Here is a 27,051-nt window from a genome sequence, read left to right on the forward strand (position 1 = left end):
CGGATCCGATGGCTTAATTTGTTGACCTGGTGCAGTCCGAGCGGGTGGAGCTAATTGTCCATTTTGCATCAGCAGCAACAAACTTGTCCGTTGTAGAAGAAAATGTGGTGAAGATGATGACAGAGGCTGCCGAATCCCCCACAAAAGTTAAAGCTAGGTATGTTTTGTGAGTCCTTGTGAGTTTTTGTGAGTCCTGTGAAGTATATTGTTAATTCTGGTATCAATGAAAATGCCGAGGTCGGTGCTAGCTTGCTACAAGTGCAGCTACATCATCAACAACAGAAACATGAACACACCACAGCGCAAACTTTTTTTTTTTTTACATATTTTTGTACATATTTGACGTCGTCGTTTCTTTTAGTTTGTCCTCAGTCAACTAAATTGTAGTGGGAACCGTACAGTTTGTCCTGTAGATGGCGCAAAAGACCATACATGACAGTGTGGCTACAATAACAACAAGAGGTCAGTGATTGAGATGATGCAGATGGGACACACAGCAAGACAAAGTAACTCACTGCATTTGTCTTTATTCTAAAAACGATGTTTTAAGAATGTGGACGTCATCGTAAACGCCATTGTGATATAAAGCGTGTTGTATGTTGTTTCCAAGGTCGGTGATGCTAATGAAGATAAGGTGGCGGCAAAGAAGAAGCTCCTTAAATGGCGTCACTCTCTCTGCCGGTCCTCAGAGACTTGAGCTCTTGTTGGCTGGTGGACTGAGACGCAGACGAGGACACGGCGTACTCGCCCTCGTCCCGCCCACAGCGAAGGAGGCGGGGCATGGAGTCGAGGATGGCCTTCCTGAACATGGAGCTGGAGAAGACGTAGACGACAGGGTCGAGCGCCGAGTTGAGGAAGTTGAGGCCTAAAGACACGATGGTGAGCTGCGTGAAGGTGTAGAAGGCGCCGCAGTCCCACGGGCGGTACGAGCGGATGACCCACACGCCGATGGTGGTGATGGTGGTGGGAAGGAAGCACACCACGAAGACGACCACGATGGCGACGCATACCCGCATGGCCTTGCGCACTTTGTCTGGCTTTCCCATCTGGCGTTCCTTCAGGAAGCGGGAGATGCGCACCGAGCAGAAGAGTAGCATGGCCATGGCGATGATGAACTCCAGCACGGTCAGGATGCGGTGCATCCCCACCAGGATGATGATGCCTCGCGACGCCTCCTTGTAGGACGTAAAGAAGAAGCACTGGGTGGCGTTCCCGCCGCCCTTGATGTGATTGTAGGCCAGCATGGGAACGCGAGGGCTGACCACCAGCATCCACACAAACAAGGACAGCATTCCCGCCTGTGTCTTGCTCATGCGGTTGAAGCGGTGGTGCGGATGGACCACCTGTGGACACACAACATGCCCGAACCTTAGTGACAGGAACAGGAAGTGGTTCAGTGGTGATGTAGTCAGTGAGGTCGATCTGATGTGGGTACTGATATCAGTTGCGATGTAGTGGGTGATATAGGTACTGATGTAGTCTGTAGGGATGTAGTTACAAAGATGATAGTTAAGTAGCTAGTGACGTAAACAGTACTTATGTAGTGGGTGATATAGGTACTGATGTAGACAGTAGTGATGTCGATGTGATGTAGTTGGTGATGTGGATACTGATATCAGTTGCGATGTAGTGGGTGAAATAGGTACTGATGTAGTCTGTAGGGATGGAGTTAGTTACAAAGACAATAGTTATGTAGCTAGTGACAAACAGTACTTATGTAGTCGGGATGTAGTGGGTGATATAGGTACTGACGTAGGCAGTAGTGATGTCGATATGATGTAGTTGGTGATGTGGATACTGATATCAGTTGCGATGTAGTGGGTGAAATAGGTACTGATGTAGTCTGTAGGGATGTAGTTGGTTACGTAAACAGTACTTATGTAGTCGGTGATGTAGTGGGTGACATAGGTACTGACGTAGACAGTACTGATGTCGATGTGATGTAGTTGGTGATGTGGATACTGATATCAGTTGCAATGTAGTGGGTGATATAGGTACTGATGTAGTCTGTAGGGATGTAGTTAGTTACAAACACAATAGTTATGTAGCTAGTGACGTAAACAGTACTTATGTAGTCGGTGATGTAGTGGGTGATATAGGTGCTGACGTAGACAGTAGTGATGTCGATATGATGTAGTTGGTGATGTGGATACTGATATCAGTTGCAATGTATTGGGTGATATAGGTACTGATGTAGTCTGTAGGGATGTAGTTAGTTACAAAGACAATAGTTATGTAGCTAGTGACGTAAATAGTACATATTTAGTCGGTGATGTAGTGGGCGATATAGATACTGACATGGACAGTAGTGATGTCAATGTGATGTAGTTGGTGATGTGGATACTGATATCAGTTGCGATGTAGTGGGTGATATAGGTACTGATGTAGTCTTTAGTGATGTATTGTAGGTACTGATGTTATCAGCCGTGATGTAGCAAGCTACCAAGACAGTTATGTAGCTACTCACGTAAACAGTACTTATGTAGTTGGTGATGTAGATACTGATGTAGTCATCAGCGATGTAGTGGGTGATATAGGCACTGATGTAGTCGCTAGTGATGTACTGTAGGTACTGATGTTGTCAGTCGTGATGTAGCAAGTGACCAAGACAGTTATGTAGCTACTCACGTAAACAGTACTTACTATGTAGTTGGTGATGTAGATACTGATGTAGTCAGTAGCGATGTAGTGGGTGATATAGGTACTGATGAAGACAGTAGTGATGTAGTTAGTGACGTAGACAGTAGTGATGTGGTCAGTAGTGTTGTAGTCGGGGACGTAGACAGTAGGGATGTAGTGGGTGATGTAGTTAATGATGTGGTCAGTAGTGATGTACTCACTGACATACATAGATAATAGCGACGTAGACAGTAGCAATGTAGGTACAGATGTACACTCATCCCTTTTCAGTTAGGTCATGCTGTGCTATGCTATGCTATGCTATGCTATGCTATGCTATGCTATGCTATGCGGACAGTGGTGATGTACAGTCAATGATGTCGGGGGCCAGCTAGCATGCTACATAGATGCAGACCACACAAGTCAGGTAAAAGCAATGTTAGCAGTGAGTGAGATGAAAGTCAACATGACCTCGGCTGACCTTGAAATATCGGTAAAAGGCCACGACGGTCATGAGGGCGATGCTGGCCGTGCGGTTGGAGAACATGAGGAAGAGGTTGATGCGGCACACGGCGTCTCCAAACACCTAGTGACCTCTGAGCAAGGCGTCGATCCTCAGAGGCAGACTGACCAGCGCCAGGAAGTCCGCAATGACCAGGTTGAAGAGGAACAGGTTATTGGGGTTCCACGACTTGATCCGGAAGCAGAAGATCCAGAAAGCCACCAGGTTCCCCAGCAAGCCCAGGACGACGTCCAGCGTGAGGACCGGCGGCAGGATGACGCCCTCCAGCTGGATGCCAACGGGAGGGCAGACCCCGGCGGGCCCCGGGCTGGTCCGGTTCTGATCCGACTCCATTCGGAATATGGACTGACTTGAGTCTCAGTGGGGACAATGATTGACAGGCTGAAGGTTTCAAGATGCCGGAAACTTGCTGCTTCTCTTTTTCACCTTCCTGATTTTAACACAAAGATGGAAAACATTTTCTTTCAACATCGCAAACTTTGCAAATCATATTTCTAAAAAAAAAAAAAAAAACCCTGAGTCATCATTCGTAAGTCGTTTATAACCACATCATTTGAAAAGAATGCACTGATTCAAAAAGTGTCACTGCAAAATGGGACAAGTGTAAACTTCCTGTGAAAAACATACACACTTTCACTTTCACTCCAAGTCTGAAACGTTCTTTTAACTAACGTGTGATCTTTCTAGGTTGCAGTGTTGACGTCTTTCGACACACGTGTGCGTCAAGCAGTTACCACAACGGAGGAAGTCCCCCAACTAGACTACAAGGTCAGACAGCTAGCTCTATATCTCTTTGTGTGCTAATCTTCTATCAAAACGTCAACAACCAGATTGTTTCCACCACCTTCTCAACAGCATTAGCATTGATAATGTCATTATGACAATATAATATAACATAACATGATGAGGGCTGCACGGTGGGTGAGTGGTTAGCGCGCAGGCCACACAGCTAGGAGACCCGAGTTCAATTCTACCCTTTGCTATCTCTGTGTGGAGTTTGCATGTTCTCCCCGTGCATGCGTGGGTTTTCTCCGGGTACTCCGGTTTCCTCCCACATTCCAAAAACATGCTAGGTTAATTAGCGACTCCAAATTGTCCATAGGTATGAATGTGAGTGTGAATGGTTGTTTGTCTACATGTGCCCTGTGATTGGCTGGCCACCAATCCAGGGTGTACCTGATACATGTTTGTATCAGGTGCACCTTTTGGGTGTTAAGTTGCTATGTGATGAATTTAGTGCTGTTGGTAGTGACGGCATCATAACTGTCACTGTACACTGGTATATTTGCACATTTGGCACCTAGACCTCACAGCTAGGAGACCCAGGTTCAATTCCATCCTCGGCCATCTCTGTGTGGAGTTTGCATATTCTCCCCCGTGCATGCGTGGGTTTTCTCCGGGTACTCCGGTTTCCTCCCACATTCCAAAAACATGCTAGGTTAATTGGCCACTCCAAATTGTCCATAGGTATGAATGTGAGTGTGAATGGTTGTTTGTCTATATGTGCCCTGTGATTGGCTGGCCACCAGTCCAGGGTGTACCCCGCCTCTCGCCCATAGACAGCTGGGATAGGCTCCAGCATCCCCCGCGACCCTCGTGAGGAAAAAGTTGTAGAAAATGAATGAATGAATGAATGATAAGGGCTGCACGGCGGTTGAGTGGTTAGCGCCAGGAGTTCAATTCCACTCTTGGCTATCTCTGTGTGGAGTTTGCATGTTCTCCCCGCGCATGGTTGGGGTTTTCTCTGGGCACTCGGGTTTCCTCCCACATTCCAAAAACAAGCTAGGTTAATTGGCCACTCCAAATTGTGAGTGTGAATGGTTGTTTGTCTATATGTGCCCTGTGATTGGCTGGCCACCAGTCCAGGGTGTACCCCGCCTCTCGCCTGAAAGACAGCTGGGATAGGCTCCAGCATCCCCCGCGACCCTCGTGAGGAAAAAGCGGTAGAAAATGAACAAATGAATGAATGAATGATAAGGCCTGCACGGCGTACGAGTGGTTAGCGCACAGGCCACACAGCTAGGAGACCCGAGTTCAATTCCACTCTCGGCTATTTCTGTGGAGTTAGCATGTTCTCCCCGTGCATGGTTGGGGTACTCCGGTTTCCTCCCACATTCCAAAAACATGCTAGGTTAATTGGCCACTCCAAATTGTCCATAGGTATGAATGTGAGTGTGAATGGTTGTTTGTCTATATGTGCCCTGTGATTGGCTGGCCACCAGTCCAGGGTGTCGTGAGGATAAGCGGTAGAAAATGAATGAATAATATGCTAATATTCTAGATCCCCTCATTTTGCAATGCAGAATGTTGCAGCTTCACCCTCTTGAGTTTTTTGAAAAAAAAATAAAAATCTTTCTTGGTTGAATACAACCTAAGAAAATATGCATGTTTGATTAAATTTGACATATTTTGGGCCTAAATTAAACATTTCCATGCATAAAAATGACAAAAATACAACTATAAGGTATTCAGAAGGATAACTGAAAACAAGCCAAACCTCGTGAAAAGACTTTTAAAGCACCTTCTTAGCGAGCAGGGGGTGCTGCTCCGGGCCCCTCCCCAATCCAAAGACGCTCTCAGGCAACCCGGTCTTGTTTGTGACATAAGAGAACGCCAACACACCAAATTCAGCGTATTTGACATCAACAACACTGCCACAGATAGATTACAGCCCTGTGGCGAACCCTAGAAATGGCGACACTAGAAATCCACACAGCACAGTCGGGTATGGTCTCGCCACCATGCCAAAGCGTTACATAAGGCCTTGTTGTTATTTATTAGCATGAGCGTGATGTAAATAGTGTGACATAACGTGGACGTCTTCTTCCTCGTTATCGGCAATGTTTACTCGCACAAAACATTTCTCATAAGAGGAATACATTAAAATAATCTCCTTTAAGAAACCACCAAGCTTAAAGTTGTATTTGCTGCAGTGTGTGTGTGTGTGTGTGTGTGTGTGTGAGAGACGGACGGGTATCAGCATGGATTAGTGTGTAAAGGTGTGTGTGTGTGTGTGTGTGTGTGTCTCCCCCCGTCTAGGCGGATTTTCATCCCTCTCTTGTCTCCCGCTCTCACACACACACCAGCCTCGTCTCATCATCGTCATCATCTTCCCCAGAGACGGCCGCCGTTTTGTCATGGCGGCGTGACTTTGGCATATGTGCCAGTGCGTGTGATTGGGTGCTCTACCTCTCTCTCTCTATCTCTCCCCCCCCCTCTCTCTCTCCCTCTCTCACCCCGTGTGATGCCATTTCTACCGCAGGAAGCTGAGAGGTTCAATAGACTGTCGCTGCTCTACTGGTAAGATCTTTCCTTCCTTCCTTACTCCCTACATCCTTCCTTCCTTCCTTCCTTCCTCGGAGGAGGGTCTTCTTCTGTTGTGGTCCTCCATCTTTACACACGAGCAATACTTTGACTCCACGATGGTTTCTTTGAATGATTGAATGATATTATGTTTTGACATGACGTCCTCGGGCGCATACAAAAGTGTTCCAAAAGTCTTTCAAAACTTTGCCTGGAAGGTCATCTCCTGACACATGTCAGTATCGACACTCCAGCCGCGTTTAAAGACGTGTTCCCAGCACGTAGAAGGTGTTAAGTTTGTGTTGTGGCTCCGCTGCGTGATGTTAATCGTTGGCGGCAGGTAATGCAGATTATCGGGAATTAAGCGATCACTTTAATTGCTCCCTCGGCGGCGGCTCGTTTGTGTGCCGCCAGGTCAGGAAAGACCACGTGATCCGCTTGTTTCACACTCAGCTGACCGAAATGTAAATAAGAGCATGGCTATTGGGGTAAATGGGCGGCGTGGGGCTTACCCAGAGCAGGGGTGTCCAAATGTTTACACCATAGTGAAGAATAAAAGGATGCAAGTTTGCTACTTAGTAAAGTAACACATATGCTAAAATGTTATATATATTTCTAGAGATGAAAAAGCATACCATAAGCATTAACTTCACTCTTTTTTTCAAACATTTAACTGTTTTCTGTAATAATTTGAGCAGATTTTAGCTGAATATTATGACTTTATTGCAAAATATTTGGACTATTATAACTTTCCCCAAACTAATTTTATACAAAAATTATAACTTTATTTTTCTTTGTTTCTCATAGTATTATGACTTTTTTTGAACATTACTTACTTTTTATTAAACTCAATTTTTTAATGATACTGACTGATTTCTGTGTTCAAGGGCTGGGCAATATATAACAAAAGAATGATTGGACTCTAATTTTCATTAGAACATACAGTGTTTTGGGCACCCCTGATCATTTTTTAGATGTTCTTATCTAAAGCTAATCCAGATAAATTTATCATATACAGTAAACCTCGGATATATCGGACTCGGATATATCGGAAATTTGCTCACAACGGACAGATAAAAAAGAACCAATTTTTCTGTAATGCATTTCCAATAAAAATTCATTGCATAGATCGGATTTTTTATAACGGATTTCGCCTATTTCGGACAAAATCTCCAGTCCCGTTCCAATGCATTTCCATTAAATTTCCCTCGCATATATCGGATGGCCGCATCGTGGCGCTCCGATTCGCCGAATCATGACAGGCCGCTATACGACGTCATTTGCAGCGTTTGCAGCGTTGCCTGCGCGTCCAGGTACATTGGAAACATAGTCAAGGAAGTGCCTTTTTATAACGGATAAAATCCCATTTACGCATATACCGGATATAAATCCGATATATGCGTAAAACGGACATTTTCTGGTATACGCATATAACGGATTTCGCTTATATCGGACAAAACCAGTGGGAACAATTGAATCCGATATATCCGAGGTTTACTGTATGTCATATAGCAGACCAGCACGCTGATAGATGAGAAGTCAAATGAAGTTTAGAGGATTTACATAAAGTTTAGAATCATTATTTCAACAAAAGTAGGTATATATTTGGGCACCCCAACATAAAAATGACATCAATATTTAGTAGATTCTCCTTTTGCAGAAATAAATACTTCCTATAGCTTTCAATGAGGGTCTGGATTCTGGCTGAAGGTATTTTGGACCATTCCTCCTTCCAAAACATCTCCAGTAGAGTCAGGTTTGATGGTTTCCAAGCATGGACAGCCCGCTTTAAATCACAGATTGTCAATAATGTTGAAAGTATTATTTCAGCATGATGGAACCACCACCAAATGTTACTGTGGGTAGCAAGTGTTTGTCTGGGAATGCTGTGTTCTTCATCTGCCATCCACGTTACGTCCAAATAACTCCATTTGACTTCCATCAACTTATTCCACAATGAAGCTGGCTTGTCCATATGTGCACCCATGCGTTATAATTTCAATGTACGTATAACCTCCTTCACGCAACACGGCGAGATGCCTCGTCACTTCCTGGTTGCTGAGGAGCGTGTATTTCAACGGGAAACATTTTTTTGTCATATTTTTACGTTATTCTTGTAAAGTTACAGCAGTTTTTTGCTCAATTTTTGCTGTTTTTCAGCTTTTTTCCAGTACATTTTCTTCACATATTTATTACTTTATTTACATAATATTTTGACTTGATTCCCGTAATATTATACCTATATAATGTTATACATTCTACTAAAATATTCAACTAAAATTACTGCTGATGTTTTAAATGTTGATGTTTTAGACAGCGCCACCTGCGCTTGCCGAAGAGCGATAATGAGACCAGCAAAAGTCGCCAAATTTGTCACGAGTCACCTTTTTTTTTAGCAAGAAAGTTAGCATCGCCGGTCTCTCTTGCTATGTCTTTTTCTTCTGTTTTGTTCAGACGTTAAGAAGCAGCGTTACCATCAAAGGCAAATCTGCTGCTCACTCAGAAATAGAGACAAGAGAAAGTCCCGTTATAATGTGTTTATGAGCAAGAAACGCTGACATCAAGTGTGTGTTTCTAGTTTTTTAAACACGTGTCGCTGGGGTTGTTTGGGGGCTGCGTGAGGGAGGAGGAGACAATGACAATGTGATGTGTGATTTCATTTGATGATTTACACACACACACACACACACATACACACACACACACAGTGCGAGAGGCGAGAGGCAGACGGCAGGCTGTTGTGTTCTGAAAGTGACTTTTGCCCTCAGGACCATCATGGGCCCGCACGGCATCAGCCGAGCCGTCCACAGGCTGGAGTTCTGCGACTGCAGGCGCGGCCTTGGTGAGCTCCTCGCCCTCCGTCGCCACACTCCTCTCCCTGGCTCCCCCCCGAGGTCACGACTTCTTGTGTTTGCGTTTCCCCTTTCAGGCGTGAAGGTGATCGGCGGCTACCGGGAGGTGACGGGAGAGGACTTTGGCATCTACATCAAAAGAGTCGTAGCGGGAGGACTGGCCGCCCAGGACGGTCGCTGTCTAGTCGTGGCTTTTCTGTGTCGTCACCTTACTCCTCCTCCCCCTCTCACTGCCGCGTCTCCCTGTGTGTTCCAGGTCGGCTTAAGTCAGGTGACCTGATTCTGGATGTCAATAACATCAGTCTGATCGGGGTCACCAACGAGAGGTGACTGACACACTTGCTATGAATAGAAATGCTTTACAGCTCATGGTATGGCTCTTCTGTCGCCATGGCAACACCCCTCTTATTCTTAACTGGGGGGTGTACGCCAGTCATGTTTCAATTTGTATCCCAGGTGTGCTTGTACGCGTGTCGGGATGTCAGCCAATCAGTCAATGCCAGCATAAAAAAGGGCATGTCAGTGTTTTTCTGTCGATATTAATATATTTACCAAATATATTAATAACTATATCATGCTGATTCATGGTTGACGAAGGCCTGTTATCAGTCAAAAAGTATTTTAGCACATTTTACACACCCAAATTATGCATGATAATCAATAAATCAGTGCTGTTACCATTAACTATGGCCTAATATTTCTATAACAAATATGTATTTCATGAAACGTGACACATTGTTGGTCTAGATTTAACATTTTCATGCATGAAAAATGGATAAATGAAGTATAATACCGATCGAAGGCATTCATTAGACTCATTCAGATGTGATATGTAGCATTCTATAATGGCCACTAGGTGTCAGTAATGTTACATTGATAAGACAGTCGCCACAGTTATCTTGTTATGTTCGCTATATTGGGTAATATGAGTGTAAAGGTGACTATAGGGGTGTTATTTCATGTCTAGAGGGCTCTAATCATGTGGAAACCTGTGTTTAGATAGTCAAACAGTTTTTTTTATGCTCCAGCTACCCAAATATTCCATCTGTAAATAAGGAATCTGACTTATCACGGCCGGTTGTGGAACCAATTAAACATGACAAAAATTAGGAATGACCGTATTGTTGGCCTAGATTTAACATTTTCATGCATGAAAAATGGATAAATGAAGTATAATACCGATCCAAGGCATTCATTAGACTCATTCAGATGTGATATGTAGCATTCCATAATGGCCACTAGGTGTCAGTAATATTACATTGATAAGACAGTCGCCACAGTTATCTTGTTATGTTCGTTATATTGGGTAATATAAGTGTAAAGGTGACTATAGGGGTGTTATTTCATGTCTAGAGGGCTCTAATCATGTGGAAACCTGTGTTTAGATAGTCAAACGGGTTTTTTATGCTCCAGCTACCCAAATATTCCATCTGTAAATAAGGAATCTGACTTATCACAGCCGGTTGTGGAACCAATTAAACATGACAAAAATTAGGAATGACCGTACTACTAAGTAGTAGTAGTAGTAGTAGTACAATCGGTCCAAACAGGAAACCCAAATAAGAGCACAAAACAGGAAACTGAAGTCCAACCTGTCGTGCACATGTCACAAACAGCTAGTTATGCAATGGGAGTAAGGCGTCTTCCTTGAATACTTCATTATCTAATATCGCACCTCCAATACTTGTACTGCATATTCTGTGTATATTTGTGAAATGCCTCCAGCAGAAGAAGCATAATATTTCATTGCTCCTGCTGCTGTCGGTATCAGGAATAAACGTGGTGCCATATCGTTTATTGGTTCGAAATGCAATATGGCCGTCTCTAGTCATGTGTCGTTTGTCTGCAGGGCCGTGGAGATCCTGAGGACGGCGTCCCTGTCCAATCACATGTCTCTGCTGGTCACCAGGGACAACGAGTCCAGGTAAATACACGATTAAAAGCAGCGATGGCGTTCTTGTGCTTCCCGTGTCATGCAAACAAGGATCATGTGACATCAACAAGGTCAGGCCAGCGGAGGGTCACGCGTCAGTGTGTTTTTTGAGCGTCAGCTGAGGCGACGTCCCGAAGCGACTGACACTCTGCTGTCCTCTGTGCTTTTCCGCATCGGACCGCCTCGTCAGCCCAAACGCTCCCTGACACAACAGGGACGTCGCCGCCACCGCGGCCGCCTGTCCACGGGCTCTGTGACCCGCAGGGGGGCGGAGCCCAGCCCGAGCTGACCTCACAATGTGTATGCGGTCGGGACTTTTGTTTCCGGATGCAGGGTGGCGGTGAACGGCAGGAGAAGAAACTAAAACCGTTTGAAGAACGCCAAACGTGACCCGTGTTGTTGTGTTCTTGTCTGGTTCCGGTCTCACTGATCCACACTGACATCCGAGATCAGGCTGATTGTGTATCCATGTGAGGGAGATAGCCACCTGATGCCCTCAGAGCATGGACCACAAATGTCACGCTAATGCTAACGCTAACCCGAGGGGGCTCAAGTTCAGTGGCGGCGCATCAGACGCACACGGATGAGGCCCGGCGTTCCGTCATCACTGCCGCGTCCTGACGTTGTTGTCCCGCGTGTCCTTCAGGCGGGAGTTTGTGGAGCTGATGGAGAAGTACGGCTCCAGTCCTTCCGCATCTTCGGGTCGCATCTCTCCAACTCCAGCAGGTGAACCGCAAGCAGCGCCGCCTGCTGGTGGGACTCTTCAACTGACACTCAAGGCGGTCTTGTGTCCGTGCAGGGAAGCTGACCGACACCGCGGCTTCCTCTTCCTCCTCCTCCAGGTCCGAGAGCCCCCAGCTCCTCAGTCCCAAAGAGGGGGTCACTACCTACAGCCACGCCTCCTCCTACACGCCCACACCGGTCTTCAGGTGGGTCCAAAAGACTCCTCAACTCGGTGGAAAACATCTCATCTTCAACGTGCAAAGAGCAGATAGAGATGAGGACGAGGAGAGTAGACGAGTTGATGGGATTGGTAGTGAAGTCTCTCTCGCTCTCTTCCCGCAGCGACAGCGTCATCCAGCTGATATGCATCGCTAAGGGAAGCGGACTGGGCCTCATCATCAAGGGCGGCGCCAACCGTGCCGAAGGCCCCATGGTGTTCATCCAGGAAATAGTGGCAGGGGGAGACTGCCAGAAGGTCTGCCAGCTTCTCCAATCCATTGTCTCTCTGACGCCGTTTCATGCATGTCCGCCATGTTTGTGATGCCCTAACACGATGCCGCCCATATCGTTAAAAACATGGTTCCCTCTGTGAAATGTTTGCTTCCGTCGACCCTGAAGCGATTTGTCATGTTTGTGTGTTTTAAGGACGGGCGGCTGCTTGTCGGGGACCAGCTGGTGTCCATCAACAAGGAGTCTCTCATCGGAGTGACGTACGAGGAGGCCAGGAGCATCCTCACACGCACCAGACTCAGGTCCAGCACACCCGGAAACATCCTCAGTTTCTTTTCTTATTTTTATGCTTATTTTTAAGATTACTGCTGATTTTTAGAATGTGCCACAGGTCACAAATGGCCCCCGGGATGCACTTTGGACACCACTGTAGTAGACATTCATTCATTCATTTTCTACCGCTTTTTCCTCACGAGGGTCACGGGGGGTGCTGGAGCCTATCCCAGCTGTCTTTGGGCGAGAGGCGGGGTACACCCTGGCCTGGTCGCCAGCCAATCACAGGGCACATATAGACAAACAACCATTCACACTCACATTCATACCGATGGACAATTTGGAGTCGCCAATTAACCTAGCATGTTTTTGGAATGTGGGAGGAAACCGGAGTACCCGGAGAAAACCCACGCATGCACGGGGAGAACATGAAAACTCCACACAGAGATGGCCGAGGGTGGAATTGAACCCTGGTCTCCTAGCTGTGAGGTCTGCGCGCTAACCACTCAACCGCCGTGCCGCCCTGTAGTAGACATAATAAGAGAAAATAAGACATTTAAGAAATAAGACTTCTGCTTGTGTGTGCTGCTGTGAATGAGCTCTGATGCTGGGGGGAGCTGAGTGGTGGCGGACAGGAAGTGACATCGGGTGTTCAGAGTTGATTGTGGGATGTGGTCTGGTGCTTGTGTGTCTCACTGAATATTCCAGTAACATTACATGAATGCGTCTTCTGAATGCCTTATATTTGTATTTTACATAATTTAATTTAATGAAATGTTATGCTTGAAAATATACTGCATGCATACTTTTTTTTCATACTTTTTGTAAGTATGAAGATGATTTATTTGGAAACAAATAGTGACAGATTTAAGCAGGGATGACTGTAATAATAAAAACAACCATGGCTCGATGTCCTTGTTCTGCTTCTCCTCCACACCGCAGACCAGATCCCACTGTGGAAGTCGCCTTCATCCGGCGGCGGACTTCCTCCAGCTCCAGCAGCGGGCCTCACAGTCCCATCTCCATGCAGGGGTCTTCGGGTGGAGGGGGACCCCAGACAAGGCACTTGGGCCTGGGAAGCGGGGCCCCGCCGCCGCCGGTCGTTGTCACCAAGATCACCTCCAGCCGAAACCCAGCCAGCGAGACGCTCCCGGCGGTCAATGTCAGCCAGGTGGGGGCTATAAGCATTCGTGGACATTCATTAGGTACAAGCTAATATTGTAGCTAGTACTACTAATACTCCTAGTAGTACTCAGTGGCGTGGTGTCAACTGGAATCTCCGCAGGTCCGAGTGTCGCCGGTCAGAACGGAACAGACGTGCATTTCCTCCGTCTCTGTGGCTGGTATGTGTCACTTCATTAGGTACGCTATCTCATGAAGATGTACCGCAATATGGAGACACAGCAATGTCTTCTTCCTTTTGAAGATGCCGTCTGCGGCAAACGTTCCCTGGTCGCCAGCTGTCGTCTCAAACTGGAGCGACTGGAGCAGGTGACCCCTGTTCTCAACTTTTTCCTTCCACCTCTGTTGCCGTGGTAACGGTGGTAACACGCTCGTTTGAAAGACACTGCCCCCTTGGTGTGACATCATTAATGATGTTAGGTCATTATCACGGTGGCCACTAGAGGGCGCGCTGCAACAACAATCCATCCTCATCATTTGTTTAAGCAACCGAGGTGGGTGTACATAGTGGATCCCCTCAGTATAACTATTTATATTTATTTAATTTATATAAAATGTATATTTATATTATAGAAAAATAAAAAAATATAAATATAATATATATAATTATAAAAAAATATATAATATAAAAATATAACAATAACAATATACCAAGGTATTCAAGTATTCATTGACATCATTTTCATACAGTGTTTATAATGTGGAGATGTTGCGGTGGGGGGGCATCCCATCCCATCCCATCCCATCCCATGTGCATGTGGTTTGTTATGCACGGCATATTGACGTGCATCTATCGATCCGTGTGAGCGTTCAGGCTCTGGACCTGCTCGGCCTGAAGCCCACAGAAGCTCAGCAGCAGGCGTTCAGGTCCCAACTCCAGGCGGACCCGTCCGGGACGGTGGCCTACACAGGTTAGAACTCCCTATCCGCTATCCCTCACTAGACCGATGTTATTGTTGTTAAAGTGTCAGCATGGGGCGACAGCATCAGCAATCCGCCAACACGCTAAAAGAAGTATGCCGTAGGGAACTATTTGATATACTCCATGTTCCATTCCGTGTAACAAAGGGTTAAACGCTTCTTGCTGCTGTTGTGTTGTCAGACTTTGAGAGGCTCACCAGGGAGGTGTTCAGGCCTCAGCTGGAGGAGCTGGCCGCCACCCAGCCGGGGTCAAAGTTCACATCCGATGACCTGTTAAGTCTGCTGGACTCGCCCACTCACCAGCCGGTAGGCCCCGATCTTTAACTTTAATGCAGTAGATTGCTACTTGTAAGACGGGTGTCATAGATACATAACGACAACAAAACACAGGTATGTCTGCCTTCAGACAGCCACTTGTAACTGGTCAAATCTGGCCCCCGAGCCTTGGGTTGGACATTTGTGGTCTATTACCGTAATTTCTGGTGTATAAGCCGTTTTTTTCTTAAACCTTGAACCCTGCGGGAAAACGTGTATTGGTACTTATATATATATTGTTTATTTATCGCTCCTTATGAGTGTTAAGTTGCTGTGTGATGAGTTGAATGTTGTTTGTAAGATGAAACCAGATGAAACCATGAAGTCAAAATGTGACTGAGCAATGACCTTCTTCAATTTCTAACGTAAGCACATCCGGCTCATGATTGGCTCCTGTCAAATGAAGAGCTGTCTGGCCCTTACGGACTTGTGAAAATGTGCAGTTTATATTCCGGTGTTGCTTATATATGTACAAATCTTATTTTTACATTTAGTGGGTGCGGCTTAAGCACCGGAATGTATATCATTAATGATATTATTATGTTATATTTATATTATTTTTATTATTTAGTTAGTGTTATTTCAATATAATGATATTATATAACATATATTTCATACATGCAAATGTATAAAAGTGTGTCTCATATGTTTGTTCATAAAATAACATTAAAAACAGCGATGTTGATTAATCAAGGTTAATTAATTTGAATTAACTTTGATATATGTGATTTCAAGTTGTAATCATTTGACAGCCCTGCTTTTAAAGTACGAGTGTTATATTGGCTATAAGTGTGCTGGTACACCAACATGGGCCCTGTCGTATCGACACCATGGTCATTGATCTGTTGCCGCTCTCCCGGGGGGGGGGGCAGTGCACTCCTATTAGCAGGATGGAAAGCTTTGCGGGTCGCTCACTCACTGCGATCTGCAATCGATCACGGCGTAGCGCAGCAAGTAACGCGTGCCGTAGGAAGAAGTGCTCTCGTGCTCAAAGAACGTATTCACGGAGCAACAATGAACATACGGATGAAGCTTTCAACCTGCGTGTTTATATTTTGCGCGTTTATGTTTGTGTGTGTGTAGCAGTCGGACTCAGACGACCTGGATGAAATGGAACGTGTGAGGAAGGAGCACATCGAGGCTTTGAGGGAGATCAAGAGGCTCCAGGTAAAACCCAAATCCTACCTCATCAGATAACAGCTTCACAAACAGGAAGCAACATGTGAAGCTACAAGAACACACATATGTTATATGGAGATATGTTTAGCGGCGTACCTCAAGGGTCAATCATAGGACCAGGACTGTTACATACAATCCATAGAAGACCAGAATGTACCCTTTGCACATTTGGATCTTAATGAGGTTCTAAGTCAGGGGTGGGCAAACTTTTTGACTCGCGGGCCGCATTGATTTAACAAAACGGGGGGGGCAGACTATATATTTTACACGTAACAGTCCACCTGGTATTATTGTATCTGTAAAAGTGTCACGCAATCTGCTATTATTATTTATTATTTTATATTTATATGTAAATATTTTATATTTAAATATTTTATATTTAAATATTTTATATTTAAATATTTTATATTTAAATATTTTAAATTTTATTATTATTATTATTATTATTATTGTGTCCCTTTTTTCAGGAGCACTTTGTAAACAACAGACCACATCAAATAACAAAATTGATAAAACCATCAAAAGGTTGGCTCAAGCCATGATGCCAGTTCGTATGTTGAGTTTAAATGAAATACTTTGGAAAGAACGGACGGGCCGTATTCAAACACTTGGCGGGCCGGATGTGGCCCCCGGGCCGTAGTTTGCCCACCCCTGTTCTAAGTAGAGCTACAATATCCAAAAGAATAATTCAAGTGAATTAGGCTGTTTATCTGATTATTAAAAGTTTAAGACCATCTCTCAAAATATGAGAAAAAACGCCCAAAGCAGAAGAACAAGAAGAAGAACAGCCAGTGAGTTGAGATGAGGCGGCTCGGGCATCTGGTCAGGATAACCCTCTCGGGGAGGGAGGGGGGTGTTCAGGGCACAGCCGACTGCTAGGAGGCCTCGTGGCCGACTGAGGACACGTTGGAGTCTCTCAACCGGCCTGGGAACGCCCTGGGATCCGCCAGGAGGAGCTGGACGAAGTCTGGGCTTCCTCCTTAAGCTGCCCCTGATTTGTATTTCTACAATGTGGCGGGGGCCAAAAATGGGACACAAACTCAATAAACGTCCAACATGAGGAAGACAGGAAGTGGCAGGAAGTGGATAATGAATATCAGTGATGGCACAGAGGTTGGATCAGACAAGCTCAGCTTCTTCTGACTCCTTCTCGGACACGTTGAGTACGTGCAACGCGATGATGTGTTGGTTGTATTCCTGACTTGATACGTGAACGTGTGTCCCTTTTGACTGTCCCCTCCAGGAGCAGCTGCTGGAGTCTCAGAGGGTTCACCTTCAGATGGAGGAGGAGCTGGTCAAAGTCAAACAGGTCAGCTAGCAGCTTGTTGGATGGCTAAAAACGATCCAGCGGCACTTTCCGTATTTACTTGCACGGGGCGGGAGGGGTGTGTGTGTGTGGGCCGGCGGTGGAGGGGCACTCGGTTTAAAATAGAGCAGCAGGTCCATGTACACACCTCCACTCTTTCATCTTCAACAAGCCAAAGTCTTCCTGGCTGAGGGCGGCGTGCGGAGGAGGCGCACGCCGACACATCAGCAGCGCTGAGGTGGGAGGCGGGTGAGGCCTCCATTGAAAAGCGTTTTTTTTTTTTTTTTCATGCAGGGGGGCTCAAAACGGTTGCTGTTTGTTTGTTGTGATTCACAGCTGAAGGCTCTCGGCCTCGCTGGCTCCCACTTCTCTTCCTCTGCTCGTTTGTTCTGTTGCATAAAGCGATCAATCGTGAGGCGGCTGCCAGCACGCCATCAACACACCTTCTCCCGTCGTATGCTTGCATTGCTTTTACGGTCACGAAGTCCTGTCCGTCAATCCTGTGAAACATAAATAACACGCCTAAATCCGTGATCATAAGGGGGGCTGTCTGATAAATGGGGGTGTCACTTCCGATGCAGTACTCCACCGGGACGGCAGCCTTGAGTTGGGTCCAGCGAGGGCCACATAGCGAAAAATGAAAATATTTCCAACTTTCTTCTTAAAGAGGACCTATTTTTTGGCTATAGAGCGTTTACACTCGATAACCAGCGCAGAAAGCTTTCTCCATCTTCCAGAATCTGCACCTACCCCAACTGTATCTCTTCTGTGATTCGGTGCTTCCCACCAAAATGCCATCCATTCATCCATTTTCCTCCGCTTATCCGGGTCCGGGTCGCAGGGGGCAGCAGTCTTAGTAGGGAAGCCCAGACTTCCCGGTCCCCGGCCACCTCCTCCAGCTCCACCGGGAGGACACCAAGGCGTTCCCAGGCCAGTTGTGAGACATAGTCCCTTTTTTCTCAAGAAAATAGTTTACTCTCAATGGTAAGTAGCTTTAGCACAAGTTTTTATGCTACCTACTCAGTTAGCGCCACTGATTGTGGTGGGAAATGGTTGTCGGCAACCCCGCTTCCTGTATGCGCACTCTATAATGCTACACAGACAAGCGCTTTTGCTCCATGCCTTCCATGAACAAAGTTAGGACATTGGTAAACTGCATAGTGGCCCATGTTCACTAAACATGAAATTGACATTGACAGATTAAAATGAATTTCTTTTGCCGGTAGGGAATCAGGAACTCCAACCACTTATGTCTGATGGTGGCGTCTTTAGGAATCGGAAACAAATGTAGCTTCCCCTTACATCCAAAGAAACACTTTCTATGAGCCTGCTTGCAACATAAACACAAAAGTAGAGCTTGGGGGAGACCAAAGAGCTTATCTAGCTTACAGCCACGCTCATATAAGGAAGTCCGCACTCTGTGACATCACAAAGGAACAGTTTGACCACACCTTCTGAAACAGAGCGTTCCGAGCCATCCCAAACTTCTTTCAGGGCTCACTTCCAAATGCACAAAAATCATTATGTGAAACTTTGGCATGGTTTAACACCAGAAGACAACATTCCAACTACAGTAAACCTCGGATATATCGGATTCAATTGTTCCCACTGGTTTTGTCCGATGTAAGCGAAATCCGTTATATGCGTATACCGGAAAATGTCCGTTTTACGCATATATCGGATTTATATCCGGTATATGCGTAAATGGGATTTTATCCGTTATAAAAAGGCACTTCCTTGACTATGTTTCCAATGTACCTGGACGCGCAGGCAACGCTGCAAACGCTGCAAATGACGTCGTATAGCGGCCTGTCACGATTCGGCGAATCGGAGCGCCACGATGCGGCCATCCGATATATGCGAGGGAAATTTAATGGAAATGCATTGGAACGGGACTGGAGATTTTGTCCGAAATAGGCGAAATCCGTTATAAAAAATCTGATATATGCAATGAATTTTTATTGGAAATGCATTACAAAAACTCGCTTCTTTTTTATCTGTCCATTGTGAGCGAATTTCCGATATATCCGATTCCGATATATCCGAGGTTTACTGTACATTTATAGGGCAGAAAGGTGGAAAAAGCATCATAGGTCCCTTTGAAATTATATCTTTAGAATGTGCCATTAGCCATTCATAAAAAAAACTGCTGCTTTCGGGCCACACTTTGGATACCCCTGCCATAAATGTTACTCAGATAGGCTTTCCCGATGTTGTGTGTGGCACTGGTTGTTTTAGGGTAGTGTGGGCTGTCGATATTGGTCTTAGAAAGGACGTGCTGGACAATACGACTATACGGGATACCAGACAGGCTGCTCTTTTTTGTTCCGCTTGATGCTCCGATTCACGCATGGCGAGAGATGCTGCTGTTTTATTTTTTGCATGTGCTGTTTAGGAGAGGGAGAGAGAGCGAGAGAGACGCTCCCTCATTAGACTCAGTCATCTTGGGAAGCAGGACCCACTCGGACCCCAGCTGGGGACAAGACTGCTCATGCTGCGATCCATTAGTTACTCAACCAGTGGCACACAAACACAAACACAAACACACACACTTCCTTTCAACAATGGGCCCACATTTGCGCTTTCAGACATGGTGTCATTTCCACATGAATCATGTCCTCAAGAAGAACACCAAGAAAGGCGTCTGATTTGAGTGGAAATACACAAAATGACCTCGCCGCCATATGTATTCGCCGCCATGTGTCCTTCGTGATGTCACACATGTTGCAGCGAGGACACACCATCCGTTCCCCCAAACGTGTGTGCACGTGCGCTCGCCCGCCGTGGCGTTTGGGTGCGAGGGCCCGTGCGCCTCCATGTGACATGTGGCGGCGGCACACGCATGTGCTCCGCTGCATGCGACACCTGACAGCATCTCAGGAGGACGTCGGGCCGTCTCGCTCGGCTCTCAGAGTCCCGCCAGCCCAACATCACGCGGCCGACAACACGTATACGCTTCCGCATTTGTGCTCACAGTCGTGGGCGGGGCTGCCGGTCTCGTTGCGGCAGGTGTCATTGACACTTATGTAACTTTCCATCCGAGGTTGAACCTACCCGTCCCACCCGCTGACACATGACCCCGCCGCTTTGTTCATAACGTGTGCGAAAATATGCAAGCTGACACGTTAAAGCTGCAAGCGGTAATTAACGAGCCCTCGCCCAGTCCAGGATAGTCCAGCTATCCTGGACCCCAACTAGAATACATGCCAGTCTTACGGCGGCTGTATGCCTTTCTGCCACTAGGGGACGCCACGGGAGTTCGTGATGAAACTTTACTGCCATGCTCCGCCCACTTTTTATTTTTAAAAAAGCCAATGTGTGGCCTGGCGTCCATTTTACTGACCTTGGCACATTCTAAAAATACTACAAAACTACAAACAAAACAGCAAAAATGGAAAAAAGACAAGTAATTTTGTGAGAATACAGACAAAATATTCAGCCAATAAAGTTCTAATATTCTAACTGTCCAGTCTACTTCCACATCAGATTCGGGATCCAACACGAAGCGGAAATTTTAAAAATATGTTTATGATCAACGCCTATAAAGTTGGGTTCAGCAGCTGTACGGAAGTCCTCGTGACCAACCGGACCAAGCGGAGTGGGCGTGCCTGGAGGCAGACCGCAGGTGCAATAAATTTGATAAAAAAACAGACCGTTTTCACAGGAAGCACGAAATCCAAAGAAATATAGCTGAATAGGTGCAGATTATGGAAGATCTATAAAAGCTTTCTGTGCTGGTTATTGTGTGTAGCTGCTCTATCGGAGTCCACAAGCCAGGACTAAGGGACGGAAATGAGCAGAACAGGTCCCCGAAAAAAAATTCAGTAATCAGTTCTTCCATATTCCATTTCCCAAAATTCCTGAAATTTTCATCCAAATCGATTCCAACCCTAATACGACAAACAGATAAACACAGGCAAAAACATAGCAGAACCTTCAACAGGCCTTGAATGCATCACCAAAGGCTTGGTCCTTCCTCTCATGCCTCCTTGCAGGAAGCAAAAGTGGGAGCGGAGGAAATACGGGATCTCAGGACTCGTATCCAGCTGGCCGAGGAGGCCCAAAAGCAAGCGCGAGGGATGGAGATGGACTACGAGGAGGTCATCCACCTGCTGGAGGCGGAGATCGCCGAGCTGAAGACCCAAAGAGCCGCAGAACCGCCGCCTTCCGCTACCAAGGTGGACGAGCAGCACACGGACAAACCACGTAAGACGAGGAGGAGAAACACGCTAAGCTCCCATGTTGTTTGTGGCGTGTCAGGAGGACGGCGAGCAGATGAAGAAGAAAGTAGCCGTGTTGGAATGTCAACTCAGAAAGAGCGACGCCGCCAAAAAAGCTTTTGAGTTGTCGACAGAAAAACTTCTGACTTTTGTCGAGGTCAGTAAACACACCGTGGAACATGAATACTGGAGCTGGGTGTACCTAATGTAGTGGCTCATGGTTTTCAATAAGTATTGACTATGATATGAATGTATAATAGTAATTAATATAATTATTAAAAGTTATTTTGTCTTCTCCTTAGAATGTTCAAGAATTCCTGCTGGAAGGACTTGGACCCACAAAGAGTTTCAGGTACCTCCAAGATTCCTATTCATAATTAGTGCGTAGGAAACCTGTTTACAACCTTCTAAGCATATTTTTTAACATTATTAGAGACCTCTGGAAATGAAATAACACCCCTATGGTCAGCTTTAGTCTGCTATTACACAATAAAGTAGACTTTTTTTTTTTATAAAATGTTGGCACGACAGAAAGTGATTCGGGTCGGGGAAAAAGAAGACACGAGTCCACCTTTGTTACGTAATAAGCGCTCCTGGCCCGTTAGTCGGCGTTCCATTCAGGCTCACACCCGGCGGTCCGCTTTGACCCACTTCCACCCAGGTGGGCTGGCGGTAAGTCGCCACTAATGACCTCCCGCGGCGAGGGAGAGCCGTTACGAAACGTCCGGGGGCCCGCGGGGAGCGCCAGGTCGGCATGTTTTTCCCCCAAACCGAGCCTGGGTTCCTGCTGAACGAGCCAGAATCCCGACCCAAACGCTCCAGACTGAAGGAGCAGCGAATGAATTTGGCGACGGGCGTTACGTAACGTAGCGCTGATTCATTAGCATCCGCCACAATGACACCTTATCACTTCCTGCCTTCCGTCCTTCCCTCCTTTGCATCGGTCCTTCTTTTCTTTCCCGCCTTCTGCCAGCTCGTCTGGCGCCCGCTCGTCCGTGTTGTCACTTTCGATTTCCCTCCTCGTCCTCGTTCTTGTGTAAGTCCACTTCCTTAAATCGGGTCAGTCGGTCACTCTATTAAGTCACTTGTTTGTTTTTTTCTCTCAGGTCAGTGTGACTCTCATCTTTCATAACATACGTACCCCCATGTCGCTTTACACGCTCCCGTGTGTGTGTGTGTGTAAGTGTGTGTGTGTAAGTGTGTAAGTGTGTTTCTAGGTTAGACCCAGCAGTCACCTTTTTGGCACCCTTCTGTTACCAAGTACCAAGCAGAGCCGTAGTCACATGGCCTCCATTGTTGCTGAATTGACCATTATATTATATATATTTATATTTAATATTGTAATATCAAATGGGGACGGCACGGTGGTCTAGTGGTTAGCGCGCAGACCTCACAGCTAGGTGACCGGGGTTCAATTCCACCCTCGGCCATCTCTGTGTGGAGTTTGCATGTTCTCCCCGTGCATGCGTGGGTTTTCTCCGGGTACTCCGGTTTCCTCCCACATTCCAAAACCATGCTAGGTTAATTGGCGACTCCAAATTGTCCATAGGTATGAATGTGAGTGTGAATGGTTGTTTGTCTATATGTGCCCTGTGATTGGCTGGGATAGGCTCCAGCCCCCCCCCGCGACCCTCGTGAGGAAAAGCGGTAGAAAATGAATTAATGAATGAATATCAAATGCTGGAGCCTATCCCAGCTGTCTTGGGGCGACAGGCGGGGTACACCCTGGACTGGTGGCCAGCCAATCGCAGGACACATATAGACAAACAACCAGGAAACCGGAGTAAACCCACTCTCGCACGGGAAGAACATGCAAACTCTACACAGAGATGCCCAAGCGGAGAATCGAACCCAGGTCTTCCTCATCTCCTGACCGTGTGGCCTACATATTATTCATTCATTCATTCATTTTCTACTGCTTATCCTCACAAGGGTTGAGGGGGTGCTGGAGCCTATCCCAGCTGTCTTCGGGCAAGAGGCGGGGTACACCCTGGACTGGTGGCCAGCCAATCACAGGGCACATATAGACAAACAACCATTCACACTAAATAATGAAGTAAATAATGACAAAAAAAATTCAGTCTTGGGCTACAGTAACCTCTTGCAACTTGACTTTATGGTGTTTCATAAACATATTCATGTTGCTCCATGGTTGAATTACGGCCTTTTATTAGTCAAACAACATGCATATGAAGGCAAATTAAAATGAAAAAATTTCAAGCATAAAAATTGGCAAAATGAAGTCAATTACGAATATAAGGCATTCAGAAGACGCATTCAAAGACATGGTGATTTGTTGTATTGTTCACTAGTCACTCTGTGGGTGTTATTAATGTCTACTATATCAGGTAGTAGGAGTGTAAAGGTGACTATAGGGTTGTTATTTATGTCTAGAAGGCTCTAATGATCATTTAATGGTTGTACACAGGCTTTCTATGTCTTATGTTTCATTTTCTCTTATTATGTCTACTGTATTGGGTACAATTAGCATCAATAGGGGTGTTATTTTATGTCTAAAAGGCTCTAATAATTTAAAAAAACCTATTGAGAAGGTTTTCTATGTCTTATGTTTCATTAGCTTTTATTATGTCTACTGTATAGGGTACAATTAGCGTCAATAGGGGTGTTGTTTTATATCTAAAATGCTCTAATAATTTAAAAAACCTATTGAGAAGGTTTTCTGTGTCTTATGTTTCATTCTCTCTTATTATGTCTACTGTATTGGGTACAATTAGCGTCAATAGGGGTGTTATTTTATGTCTAAAAGGCTCTAATAATTTTAAAAAACCTATTGAGAAGGTTTTCTATGTCTTATTTTGTCTTCTATTTTGAGTAAAAGGAGTCTAGAGGTGACTATAGGGGTGTTATTTCATGTTTAATGGTCTCTAATAATGTTTACAAGGTTGTTAACAGGTTTCCTATGTCATTTATGTCTTTCGGACTTTAATAATATTAAATATCATATTTAAATAGATTTTCCATGCTCTAATTATGCAAGCATTCCATTCCTGAATAAGGAATCCTAAGTTGTGTTTATTTACTTATCGTGGTCGGGTCTGGAAGCAAATAACCGCGATAAATGAGGGATTACTGTGTTGGAATAGTTGTGCAGAAAAGTAATATTTAATATTTTAGGAAAGTTACTTTTTGTGTTTGGCCGCAACATCGCTTTCTTGACGTAAAACATGTAGGGACGTTGACATACTCATGATATTCCAACTTTTATAGATCATATCGTAAATCATGCATTCTTTATTAGGCTTCCGTAAAAACGTATGATTCTATTGAGCTTTTCTGTCAATATAGCATTTTTAGCATGCACGAATGCAAAGCTGTGGTGTGTGTGCGTAGCTGCGGCGACGTCAAAGCGGGCCCTCAAGGGCGGCACAAGAAGAACGCCTGGACGCCGTCCTCGCTGCTCCAGGAGGCCAAGGAGCTGAGCAGAAGCGTGCGGGCCGTCATGGAGGTGGACAGTAAGTCGAGCATCATGGCCGCCTCCTCCCGCCGCGCCCTGCATGCGCCCCCTAGTGATTGAGCTGACGGCTGCGTGTCCTCCCTCTTTCAGCTCTGACCTTCTAATGGACCCCAACCCCCTCACGGCAGGAAGCGGACACCTTCAGCCGTGTTCCCTGACATCTCCTCCTTCCATAGACGCTAACCTGCATGTCTTAGCACGTTTGTCCATCTGTGCTACACAACATCTACACCAAGTGTCTTCATCCCGGCCAACGTGCACAAGCTCGGTTTTTGTCTCCATCTCGCCGCAAAACGTTCCGCCTGTGACAACGGGCTGGAAAATCCTCACCAAGCTCGCTGATGAATTCCTAAAAATGTGAATTTTCCATGTGATGTCTGATGATCGGCACACTGGAAAACACTATTTGTCACTCAGAGACAGATTGATGCGTCTACTTTAGCGTCCGCAAGCTAGCCAGGCTAGTTAGCCTACGAGGTTGGCCACCCACATCATGCTAACGGGTGTTAGCTTGGCTCGGAAGCGTTACAACGGTGCCAAAACAGCGACGGACTCCAACCAAACCCTGCATTCTTTGTGCCGTCTTTGACCCGCTAGCTTAGCTGTGGAGCCACAAAACGTCAACATTTAGCTTAGCACATGTTAGCATCTCGCTGTTAGCTGATCGCTGTCTATCCTTGTCTTTGCTTTGCGGGACGATCGTGTTTGTGACGTAGATTAGCGACAACAATTACAACAATATTTATACAGTATCACAGCAATAGTACAGCAATAGTACAACCATGTTACAACACAATACTATGACTATATCACAATATCGCAATAGTACAAGGATCGGCTAAATTGGCAACATCGCTTCCTCCTGCTACGTCTTCTTCTTCGTCTCCGGCAGGGTTTGAGATGTGCTAAGAAGCAGAGTTGCCATCTGCTGCGTGGAGTTGGAACAACACGGTCCCGTTATAATGTGTTTATTTTTCTAAGCGAGGGGTCAACACAAAATGGCACCAAATGTGTTTGTGGCGGTCCTCCCGCCAACAAACGAGTATACGGGAACACTTGATTATTCGTTTTGAAGCTGAGTCACGGCTAAACTTGGAGTCGAGTCTTTTAGTTTGAACACAAATCTTTATTTGTACCGCGCTAAAGGACGTGTCGCTGTGAGGACCCGGCGCCATCAGTCATCTAATTCTCATCCCTCATTCACGACCTCGCTCGCCCTGATGAGGAGGATGAGGATGGAAAAAAAGGAAGGAAATTAGGTCAGGAGAATCACGTCCGTCCGCCGTTCATCACGACTGCTGTTGCCTGGATACCAAAGCTACGTGCGCACACCAAAACACAGCCCCCACTATTAAGGATCGTTATTGTCATTGTGACACTTTTTCATGTCGGTCGAGTTGTTGCCGACTTTTATTTTTCTACAGGAGAAGCCGCTGAACGTGGGACATTTGTCAACCCAAATGTTTGTCAATAAAGTTTCTAATCTGTGGTGTTTTTGCAGCCTGATTTGGACAGCGGGCAGCTGTGAAACGTTGTCTCCTTTTGTGGAGTCAAGAGGTTCTCGTGGTAGAGTACGGCGAAGTGTGGAAAAGTACAGTAAGACGCGAGCGGCAACTCGACACGCCGTGACCTCGTTGCGTCCTCATCGCGTCCTAGTGGACGCACAAAGACGGTGATGCAATCGGCTCAATTGTGATGATCTTCTGTGTTCTCCTGCAGTTCTTCCTTACGGCTGGGAGGAGGCCTACACGGCAGACGGGCTCAAGTACTTCATCAA

General features: G+C 45.9%; 1 protein-coding gene across 6 annotated transcripts; it reads left to right on the top strand.

The window, feature by feature from the left end:
- On the top strand, positions 1-26,766 carry stxbp4 (syntaxin binding protein 4). 6 transcript variants are annotated; one of them, XM_058066904.1, is made up of 25 exons: positions 1-157; positions 611-879; positions 3,830-3,910; positions 6,182-6,322; positions 6,405-6,442; positions 9,214-9,287; positions 9,375-9,470; positions 9,554-9,623; positions 11,147-11,221; positions 11,877-11,956; positions 12,030-12,159; positions 12,296-12,428; positions 12,599-12,705; positions 13,619-13,847; positions 13,962-14,019; positions 14,103-14,167; positions 14,673-14,769; positions 14,961-15,085; positions 16,178-16,261; positions 17,517-17,582; positions 21,575-21,757; positions 21,840-21,956; positions 22,102-22,151; positions 25,151-25,272; positions 25,365-26,766. In XM_058066904.1, exons 2-25 carry the CDS (start codon positions 877-879, stop codon positions 25,376-25,378), a joined length of 2,238 nt encoding a protein of 745 aa, XP_057922887.1. In that variant the 5' UTR covers positions 1-157; positions 611-876; the 3' UTR covers positions 25,379-26,766. The 6 variants fall into 6 exon arrangements, with proteins under 6 accessions (XP_057922887.1, XP_057922890.1, XP_057922891.1 ...); XM_058066905.1 differs by having other exon boundaries at positions 42-157; positions 690-879; XM_058066907.1 differs by lacking the exon at positions 6,182-6,322.
- Positions 26,767-27,051: the final 285 nt, after the last annotated feature.

The sequence above is a fragment of the Doryrhamphus excisus genome, chromosome 3, assembly GCF_030265055.1.
Source record: "Doryrhamphus excisus isolate RoL2022-K1 chromosome 3, RoL_Dexc_1.0, whole genome shotgun sequence".
NCBI lineage: Eukaryota > Metazoa > Chordata > Actinopteri > Syngnathiformes > Syngnathidae > Doryrhamphus > Doryrhamphus excisus.